The sequence below is a fragment of the Haemaphysalis longicornis genome, unplaced genomic scaffold (assembly GCF_048455015.1).
Source record: "Haemaphysalis longicornis isolate Haplotype H1 unplaced genomic scaffold, Haemaphysalis longicornis Haplotype H1 scaffold_2, whole genome shotgun sequence".
In the NCBI taxonomy this organism is placed as follows: Eukaryota; Metazoa; Arthropoda; class Arachnida; order Ixodida; family Ixodidae; genus Haemaphysalis; species Haemaphysalis longicornis.
In genome coordinates this window covers 117,766,888-117,778,026 of record NW_027526295.1, presented here as the reverse complement: position 1 = coordinate 117,778,026, position 11,139 = coordinate 117,766,888, and the positions used below count along the sequence as shown (strand labels likewise).

Sequence of the window (11,139 nt, the reverse complement as noted above, 5' to 3'; positions counted from 1 at the left end):
TGTGGCTGTGGATTCCCTCCACCACACCAGGATTGTGTAGCAAGTTTCTTTCTCGGTTTCGCGGACCCTACCGTGTTCTCGAACGGACGTCACCGCTGAACTACGTCATAGAGCCCATGACACCTTCCTCAGACCTCCGTCGCCGCGGGAAGGACACTGTTCATGTCCAGCGTTTGAAGCCGTATTATGATCCCCTAGTGTCGTGTGCCCCGTGACACGCCACTATATATATATATACAGAAAGAAATGCCGGCAGTCTACAACGCCAAAGGAAGCATACGGGGATGGTTAAACTATTTTTTGATCGTTAGAGAAGAATTATATATATATTTTAATTAATTTAGGTAGAAAGAAAGAAAGAAAAAGTATTCAGCCAACTTTTTGCGTTATTGTTGACTACCAGTTTGGTCTGCAGAATAGCAAGCACACTACCGTTCCGGCAGACTCTCAGTAAAACACATCCCCCTCGCGAGGGGCACGGTCAAATGCAGAGCATTTTCGGGGGGCGCACGACGTTAAGTAGGTTGGGTTACGTTAATGTTGTTGCAGTTGTTGCTGTTGGTTGTTTTTAAAGCGTAGCGCTTCCAGGCTGGACACTTTGTGCGTGGAAGTGGTCTTCTATTCTTCCTTTTCTCTGGCACGGAGTGCGCGCGCTTGTAAAGGCGTTCTTCGCGCCGCTTTTGCGGCATTTTATCTGGTTCGAAAGAAATTGACAGCGAGAGCGAATGCCGAGAACCGCCCCATCACGGCACGACCGCGCCACGACCACGTCACGACTACGTCACGATCACGCCACAACTGTTGTATCTCCCGCGCCAAACTAGGACGCATGCGCGCCCCACCTGTTGCTGAACGCGATCCGAGCACGCATAGAACACGCGAGGAGCAGCGGAGAGCAGGCGAGGAGGAGTGGGGGAGAGGGTGCGCCTAGAACGGCTGTTGCGGACAACGAGGCACGCCAACGCCGGGTGACGTCGTGAGTTAAAGAAATGGTCTGCATTTAAAACACGCGCCCAGAGTGGGGACCAAACCCCTAACGGGCCCCTCATTTCCAAATCATATTATCCTGCGAAAGCTTAGCGAGGGCCTCGGTTCTGGCAGCCTTGATGTCAAGGTAGCATAAGAGGGCTTTTTCGCCAGTTACCCGCTCATGACAGGCTGTAGACGTTCGAGTCAAGCTCCGGGGTTCGAAAAGAAGGTCCCCTTCTCCCCGTATAGTCTGAGTTGCGCTGGCTACCACCCTCAGGCGTCACGAACAGTTCTAGTAAATATAAATACCCCAGAAAGTGAAGGAGAACGCAGTCACCCAGATAGCCGAATTGGTAAGGCATTCAAGATCTAATCGAAAGGTGTGGGTTCGGTCCCCACTCTGGGCGCATGTTTTTCTTTTTTTCTTTTTACTAAATACTTAAAAAGAATATATAATCCTTCCCTAACGGTCAAAAAATAGTTTAACCATTCCCATATGCCTTCTTTGGCGTTGTAGACTGCCGGCATTTCTTTCTGTATTTCCTACCGAGCCCCTCATTTCCAAATCATATTATCCTGAGAAAGCTTAGCGAGGGCCTCGGTTCTGGCAGCCTTGATGCCAAGGTAGCATAAGAGGGCTTTTTCGCCAGTTACCCGCTCATGACAGGCTGTAGACGTTCGAGTCACGCCCCGTTGTTCGAAAAGAAGGTCCCCTTCTCCCCGTATAGTCTGAGTGGCGCTGGCTACCACCCTCAGGCGTCATATACAGTTGTAGTAAATATAAATACCCCAGAAATTGAAGGAGAACACAGTCGCCCAGATAGCCGAATTGGTAAGGCATTCGAGATCTAATCGAAAGGCGTGGGTTCGGTCCCCACTGTGGGCGCGTGTTTCTCTGTCTTTCTTTCTACTTAAATCAATTAAAAATATATATAATTCTTCCCTAACGGTCAAAAAATAGTCTAACCATTCCCCTATGCCTTCTTTGGCGTTGTAGACTGCCGGCATTTCATTCTGTATTTCCTAACGAGCCCCTCATTTCCAAATCGCATATATATATATATATATATATATATATATATATATATAGTCTGAAAAGATAAAAACTCACACCGAGCGCGAAAAAAATAAGGTTAGTAGAGGCAGAGACAAACGAGAAAGACATAGAAAATAGAAATAAGTTTACTGACGTTTCAGGGAGAGGATTCCATTTTCTACGTCTTTCTCGTTTGTTTCTGTCTCTACTAACCTTATATATATATATATATATATATATATATATATATATATAAATGCGTATCTCGTCGCATATAATTAAATAGATGGTTGTATGAAAAAGGTCCTAAGACATACGGAGTGACGTTTGACTGGACCAACGTTCGTCGGTGCCCTTAAGCTTCTGTCTAAATTTCCAATTTAAACCATAATTTCCTCTCGAAGAAATTATTATGAATAAATTTTTCACTGCTACATCGCAATTAAGCTGTTCTTATGCATACGCGTTTTTTCTTTTCTGAGGCCAAATATTTTCACAGGTGGAGTGGCGCTATGGCAAGCTACACCTTCTTCAGAACCGGAATTCCGCCTGGCTGGCTTTCAGGTAATTAATCACGCCCTTTCGGGTTTTAAGTGTTTTTGGGGTTTTAAGCAATAAGTGTAACCGAGAAACACACCGGACTACGCCTTGTCTGTGCACTGACAACGTGATTAGGGAGGGCAGTTCTTACGCACTCAGATACTACCTTTATGACCCTGGTAATGTTCACATGTGAACTAGATTTTAATATAGTGTTTTCCGCAGCGGCAAATTCAGTGTACTGGGCAGAAACAACGAGGGCCTTTTCTAATAGGTGGAATGTAAAGATGTCCTCCTGATAACACAGTTCAAAAACCACTGCTGATCTGGTTTTGTAGAGCTAGGCACGAGTTTCAGTGAAATCAAATAGGTGCTGCAAAACCAGCCATTTAGGTGCTTTTTTGGAAATTTATTAAATCCTGTGATTGCCGAAAAGATCGGTGTCGTATTCTGTTGCAGCCTCATGTTACGCTCCTCTGCACAGTGCCGTTAAACTTTATCTTTTCATCCTGAAATTAGGTCTGTAATCCAGCCAAGTGAGTATAAAATGAAACGGATATCTGTGGAAAGGTACTTGGATCCGCATCGCTGAAAGAGAAAAAAAAAGATTAGGGCAATTGATATTTCAAAAACAAATGAGCTAATAACTAATGTTACTACGACCCGTGCAAGGCTAATCCGTAAACACAGTGAACCAAAAACCCCTCCTGCCCTCCTTTAAGGCGGCGGGAGCACGGTGTACAAGTACTAGACCCCGTGAACAGACATCATGGCACCCGTCAGTATGTGGGCAATTGTTATTTCTAACAATTATGGTGCCGTACCCGAGTGCGACATGGGTTAATCAGTTTACTAGGAAGCATTGTCTCTCTGGTAAATTATTCTTTTGATGGACGATCTCATCATTTCCGCCGCTCTAATACTATGGTGAGTATCCTCGACTTCAAATGAGTAGAGGGAACATCAGAATAGAAAATCTGCTCCTAGTGTGTAGCAAGCGTGGGACCACATGATGGTTATAACAAATTTTTCTTCTACGGGTGCAATAACGTCGCAGATTTTTTGGCACTGCAATACATCATATTGGCGAAGCTTGATTTACTCAAGTATAATCTTGTTTTTTAACATCTTTATTTCGGTATTTTACGGGTATAAACCTTGCGACAGAAATGGGGGAATTTACGGTGGAGGAGGAGGGGGGCCGCTGTCCACGTCTTCGAGGTTGGGTGGTCCCGAGGTCAGCTCTGCAAAGAAACGGCCAGATCCTCTCTCGTCCTTAGAATATTGAAGAAAAGCCCGCCAGAGCCGGAGTGCGTACGATGTTGATGTTGTGACACGAAGTATTTTTGCGAACATTGCGCGTTATGAGGTATTTTTTTGTAGAGAAAAAAATTGGGGTCGTACTTCAAAACATAGGAAATCATGCCAGAATAAATTTCCAGCATGCAAGAGTAACACTGCCCTTTCCTTCATCTGTAATATAAATTAGGGCAAATATCGCGGCCTCGGTTGACGAGGAAGATCTCGGGTGCCTGCCCGTTTCACCAAAATTCTAGTATCCGTCTTTCCTTGGCGTTTTGAGGAGGAGCGGAGCACACCGTTCTCCTGGATCGCTTAGTTCCCCGCTACGGTTTTCACGAAGCATGGCACCCCAGAGTCTTTTTTCTGTTCTATCAAAATGCATTTGAAGCTGTGGTCATTCATTATTCTTCTCTTAGCGCACAGATGGAAATACCAATAGCTCATCGTTGAATTGTAGAAATTCAATCCACGCCATTGCGAGGATTTGAGGTATAGGCCAGGCATTTCATACTAGTGTCTAATACTGGGGAACACGCATCTGTTCTAGCCTACCCGCTCATAAAGTATCTAATTTAAGGGGCCATGCAGATAAAATTTAAGATGGTTCGTACGAAAGTTCTGGTGTTCTATGTTAACTTCAGCGCTTGTCCGGAAGACAATGGTGCTTTATTCACTGCAAAATAAGACACTTTAGCTCAAATTTCAATTTTCGCGCCGCATCGTATCAATGTCGTATCAAGGGCAGGATTAAGGCAGATACAGACCAGTTCACTCCCGGCCCCAGCAGTGCTACAGGTCACAGAACTCCATCCGAATGGTATGTGCAGTTTTTGTGCAGTGGATTTCGCCGATCAATGGAACATCATGTGGGACTGCGCCAGTTTTCCGACCGAAGCTACCTCCACGAAATACCCGCCCGAACTTCAAAGTGCAGTGCACTCTAAAGACAAGGACACTCATCTATGGGCCATCCAGAAGGCGAAGGGTGCGCTCGAAAAGCACAAGCCTCACGACCCGCCACAAACTGGCCGAACTGGGGTATTGCAGAGTAGGGCATAACCCCGGGTCAACGCTTGGCCAACGTCACGACGCGTTAAACCGTCGGTTTCCAGCATCAATAAATTTATTCCTACCTACCTACCTACCTACCATAAAAGCACAAGATAAGTTCACTACGGCTGCTGCCCTCTGCAAGAACCTATTTTTTGTTAGCCATGCTATCGTTTCCCTTCCTGAATCATTGAACGATACCGCTGAGGGGCCAGACTACGCGCATGGTATCTTTCTGTCCTGACTTATACCCGGCTCTATATTACTGTTGATAGTAATTTTCTATTCAAATATTGAGTACAATTCGACAAGAAGGACAGTATGACATATGCCTCTTGACCTAGTGACCAGCGTTGGCCGGCCTAGGGCGGACGGTACCAATTACGGCTTTCATGTTTAGGTGTTCGTTCGTAAAGTCCATTAGTTAGCCCAACATTCTTACGGCTGTAAAAGAATATGCATTAACAATAAGCGCTAACAGCTTATTCTGAAAGCGTATAATCTCTGAATATCCCGCTTTATTTACGTTGGACTTCGTCGGCTTAAGTAAATCGCAACAAACTTCCGTAATACGTCATAGGTTCAGTGCGGAAAACTTTCTCGTGAGTGGCATGGCTATTCTCGAAGTCAAAGTCACGAAGTCAAAGACGACGCAGTTGTCTTCAAAGAAAACGAGTTTATTGGAGCGAACTTGTGCTCCCCTAACAACTCAAAGAATACAGGCGGCGAAGCAGCAGTCAACAAAGTAACGTGTGAAAGCGAGCGCGACGATTCGAATGCCGCGGCGTCCGCTCTGCGGGAATTTATCAATCGGCGCGAGGGTTTCTCGACTAGTCGAAGTGTATCCAGAACACTGCAGGCCAACGAAGATTATTCTAGGCGGTTTACTTTAGTTCGGAACGCCCTGCCTATCAGAAGAGATAACGTATGTGTGGCACAGAAAGAAAGAACAGAACACGCGCCTCCTTTGACCCAAAGACAACACCGATAACAAAGACCGGCGCAGCCGGGCGGCAAAAGCAAAACACAAATAAACAAACCCAATGCATGGTTCGCGTCATCCCCCCCCCCCACTCTAAGAGTGCATCGACCCGATGCTAACATAAGCGACAGTCCGAACAGATAAAAAGAAATAGAAGTCCGTCATCGTGCGTAGAGAGGTTTTAAGCAAACCACGTGGACGACTTCGGGCCGCGTGAGTCGTCGTGATGTTGCGGAATCACCATCGGGGATCACCTCGTAGGTAAGGTGGTCAACACGTTGTAGAATCCGGAGGTAGGGTCCGAAATACGTTCACGTTGTTCGATTGGAGTCCAAGCCCACACACGGTCCCCTGGTTGGTACTCGGCGTCTCGGCATCGTAGGTTGTAGCGTCTCGCATCTACCAGCTGCTGGTTCGTTGTGCGACCTCGAGTGAGCTGTCGGGCCTCCTCCCCACGCTGAAGGTATCCTTGGACGTCGGCGTTGAGGTCGTCTTCTTCCACGTCGGGAAGCATGGCGTCAAGCATCGTAGTCGGCCGTCTTCCGTAGACAAGCTCGAACGGTGTCATCTGTGCGGTTTCTTGTATAGCCGTGCTGTACGCAAGGTGACATACGGAAGGACTTTGTCCCAAGTCTTGTGTTCAACGTCGACGTACTACATAGACAGCATATCCGCCAGATATCACGGAGACAAAGACGACGCAGTTGTCTTCAAAGAAAACGAGTTTATTGGAGCGAACTTGTGCTCCCCTAACCACTCAAACAATACAGGCGGCGAAGCAGCAGTCCACAAAGTGACGTGTGAAAGCGAGCGCGACGATTCGAATGCCGCGCCATCTGCTCTGCGGGAATTTATCACTCGGCGCGAGTGTTTCTGGAATAGTCGAAGTGTATCCAGAACACTGCAGATCAACGAAGATTATGCTAGGCTGTTCACGTTAGTTTAGAACGATCTGCCTATCAGAAGAGATAACGTATGTGTGGCACAAAAAGAAAGAACGGAACAAGCGCCTCCTTTGGCCCACAGACAACACCGATAACACAGGCCGGCGGAGCCGGGCGGCAAAAGCAAAACACAAATAAACCAACCCAATGCATGATTGGCGGCAATATCCTGCTGTATTTACGTTGGATTTTGTCGGCTTAAGTAAATCGCAACAAACGTCCGTAATACGTCATAGGTTCAGTGCGGAAAACTCTCTCGTGAGTGGCATGGCTATTCTCGGTTTTCCCAATTATAGAGCTTAGTTCAGGGAAGCTTGTGTTAAAAATGGTGTCAGTATTATTCCAATGAGGAAACGTTTTGAATGAACCAAGCCTGCATCTCTTTGTCTTCAAACGCCAATTCTTCAGCTTCAGATCACGTCCGTAGCTGAACGATTTCAGACACCGCACCACACAGCAGAACCTTAAAGTACAAACCTATGCACCTCACGGAAACTTGGGACGCTTCCTAGCCGCATAAGTAAATCCCAGCACCATGAGCGTCGCCACCTGCCAATCACATGGTTCTAAGCTGGGAAGCCTTGTTCGCGCCCCGCGAAATCAGCTTCCATATTTTGGGATGTTACTTTACGTTCGAGCTGATTAGCCACATGATTCGGCTAATACATGAACGCTTTAGCGTTTGAGGGCTGTTGCTAATGACGCCGTGCCGCTTTCCTTATAGATTAAGTTAAAATTACACCCACGCTGGGAGCAGGGTATTGCAGGAAGACGTGTTTATAAACTTAGAATGGCGAATTGTACAAAACTACATCATGGTGGTAAGCTGGGGTGGTTACACAAAAAAATCGCCATTGATATTTGCTTAGCAAAGCGTAAAAAAAATTGACCATACAAAGGAAAATTGTGGCAGCGTCTCCCAATGCCGGGGTAGACTAAGTGTTCTACTCTGGACCAAAATGCGTGCGCAGTACTCACGACAAGCGTGAACGATGCCCCAAACGCTGACCATAGCCAATGCAGTTTTCCTCCTGTTCTATGTCACTGGCTGGTTCAAATCCTTGCTACATATTATACAAACTGTGCCTGATATGACAGCAGGTAAGGTGCGAACAGGTCCCTATTGTTTAATTTTCCTATGTCAGAATTCCTGCGGTTTGAACTGAGGACAATGTTTCCGGTGGTAGTGCCTACTTCGCCCTGAGATATTTTTTCCCTGCTTAGGCGCAGGCATAGGTCATTGCTCTTAACCGGAAGACAGTGCCTCTTCCCAGAGGTCTTGTTTAGACAATACGGAGTTTGTGAAAACTAAAAAAAAAAACGATTTCGCCACGGTAAATGGGGCCGGGTACTGGATCGTACACGGCACGCACGTGTTGAGGGGTGCAGCAGGCTGCAGTTACGTGTAATGTGATTTGTCCTGTACAAAGCAGATAAATATCGCCTTGTGGCACCGCAAAAACCAACGTTTACTAGATAAGTGAAACTATTGCTTTATAGAAGAGAATGTTTATAGCGTTTTGGGCTGGCTTTGTATGCTTTGGGCTGGTGGAAAGGGAAGGGTGGAGGCCACGTCTCTCCCAACGGTCATAGTTGTCACCACAACCGCTGGTGACTCTAAGAGCGGTATGGAGGCGCGTTGAGACAGCCCAGCGGGAGGGGCTGGAGGGTGGAAGGACCAGTTCAGCATCGCTGATCAGCGTCCCCGTGGAAAACAGATGCTGCTCCACCCATTGGCGATCTGCGTCGGAGTGCCTCATCAGGGGAAACAGGCGCACCTCTTTCGCGCCTCTGGAAAGGTAACGCTCTCAGCAGTGACTCAGACATTGATAATCTGCCTCTCCAGCTTGAAATTATCGCATGTTCGAGAGTAGGTCGCGGGGGGTTCCCGGCAGTTGGCGTAGGTAAGGGTTTGCGATGGGCAATTTTTAGATGGTTGGTCGTACTGGGCACACTTTGCATGAGTAAGTCGGCCGAGCCAAGAGTTAGTACCATGCTGAAACCTTTGGCACTTAAAACAGCGCCACGGTTTAAGGATGTATGGCCGAACGGAATATCGAATTAATCTTGCATTGATGAATTGGGGAAGTGTGAACCGGTCAAAGTTAAGATCAAGTGTTTGGTAGGGATTTCTTTGTATTCTCTGCGTATGGTTATGCACCTCACTGCTGTTTCGCCGTGACTTCAGAGACCCTCGAGCAGATCGGTTTCGGTTTCATTCTTGATGTCAGGATCTGAAATCACGCCTTGTGATCTGTTAGGCTTCGGTATGGCGTCACCCTGATATCAAGATCTGCGATGCATGTCTGGCTCAAGAGATTTCTTCCCTGCTGCTTGATGTTGACTTCACCAACAGTTCTAGAGTTCTCGGTTTCTGTGCTTTGTAAGACTATTTAATAAATCTTTCTATAAACTTCGTGATCAAGAACATGGGCAGTGAGGCAACTGGCGTTTTTTACAAATCGATTCGATCATCAGGAAGCGGGGGTAGTGTTCTCGTTTTCGGAAAGGAGTTGTTGGCAGGGGCAGAATGGTACTTCGGTGCACTCCCTTTTCACGGTCCGATGTGGAGAAAGGGACGAGCCACGGAGAACCCTCCCGATGCTATCTTTAATGAAACACACTTATGAGAATGATAGTGGGGCACGAGGGATGGATATCTACTTATTTCACAACATCCTCCCCGCGCAACAATGAGCGAGTATGGTTCGTGGCCAAGAAATTGTTCAGTCCATGGAGGGATAATTTTATGTCCGAGTGGGCCAATAGAGTTCAACACATTTCGGCTTCCACCTCCATTGATCGTATTAATGTCTTGCCTTTGGTGGGCTCAAGAACCGAGGTACTAGAGCCCATAGATGCACTATTTCCAGACTAGTTGAACTGCTTTTCCGTGTACTAGTTGCAGGTATTTCTTTCCGTTTCGGCAAGGCATCATTTTTCTTTGTTGCAGCCGGATTTATAGGGGTCGTATTCGCGTTGCTCCTCTCCTCAAAACGCACGATACGGTTTGTAGTGCTTGGTGCGGTTCCAGTTGTGCGCTTTGAGTAGTGCTTCACTGTGCGTGTCCTTCCAAGAAGGTGAAGATGATTCCTTCTTATTCTCAACATCAGCTGGCGACGGTAACTTTGTTTAAACTTTGGCAAGTTATAAGCACAGCTATACGTAAGGCCATCTGTCCTTGAACGATTTTTTTTGGCAGTTTTGTCTTTCTTTCGCACGTACTGCTTTCTCAGTGCCTTACACTTGAACAATACAGGAATAAATACGTAAGGTTGTAAAGAAGATGCCATCTTCTTTTCCCCAGGAAAATCAGTGTCGAACATCGTGGGATCCATACTTTCGCGCTCTCTATCACTCGTTACTTCAAGCACTGTTTCACCTTTACAAGAGTTCTCCTGGGGCATCTTTGGTGCCAGGTCATCAATGTCAAAGTTTTTATTGATTTCCATAGTTTGCGCAAGTCCAGTCCTGGTAGAAATTATCGCCTTTCGCTCCAAGAACGTAGTGGTAGTGGTCCCTTCCTCGCGTTCAGTTTTGTCAGGAGAACTCACAAAGCCCTTGGTTTCCATTCGGGTTATATCTTGAAAATCTAGTTTCCTTGAATGTCGGGCTTCACCATTTTCCTGTCCATGAGTGTGATTTGCCTTTGACGTTTTGTTAGTTTCCAAATATCCCGTCTGATTTTCTCCGCCTTCCTTATGTTCTGCCCTAATTCGGTCTTTCATGAATACTATGCGGTATTCTCGAGCTCTCTTTATTTCAGCCATTTTAAGTTCAAGCTTGGATTTGGCCACACAAACTAGATCGTCGAAGTTGAATGCATTTTCAGACTCGGCCTCCAGATTATGAATGTCTACAGAATATTCCACTTATCGGTTAATCTTGCTTAGTTCGTCATGACCTAGTGTTCACTGAGTAGCAAGGTTATTCAACTCACTCATGGAGGGTCGTGCCATTGGGAGGAGATCTTGAAATTGGCCAATGATTGTTGTGATTTCTTGTCGCACGATGCTCCGCCTATCGAGAAGAGCCTCCATGGTCCGGTCCAGCGTCGCGTCAATTTTAAGAGCTGGCGAGCGGGCTCGGAAGGCAGAGGTCGGCGTCGTCTCCGCGTCGATCTTGTCTTCTGTTGCGGACATCTCGTGCTGTGTCAGGCAGATATGTCTGACGGCTTAGTTCGTTCAGTCGTCTTCTTCTTAGGCTGCCTCACTGTTCCCCGAATCGGCTCCTTCCATGTGCGGCTTCATTCCCGATCTCAAGAGGTCAGAAGGCGGTCGAGCAGAAGTGGAATGCGCTTGCTGTGCCTCACCTTT

General features: G+C 46.7%; 1 protein-coding gene across 3 annotated transcripts in view; it reads right to left on the bottom strand.

Annotated features, from left to right (window-relative positions):
* Positions 1–2,944: 2,944 nt before the first annotated feature.
* Positions 2,945–11,139, bottom strand: part of LOC144167329 (uncharacterized) — a 40,591-nt gene continuing 32,396 nt past the window's right edge. For 2 of the 3 annotated variants that reach the window (XR_013321956.1, XM_077696622.1), the window contains one exon: positions 2,945–3,133. Coding sequence is in view for 2 of the 3 variants with exons in the window: in XM_077696622.1 (XP_077552748.1) it covers positions 3,050–3,133 (84 nt within the window). In the remaining variant the exon portion in view is untranslated. Of the gene's footprint in view, positions 3,134–3,691; positions 3,790–11,139 lie in introns of those variants that run through there. The other variant, XM_077696623.1, reaches the window with a different exon arrangement.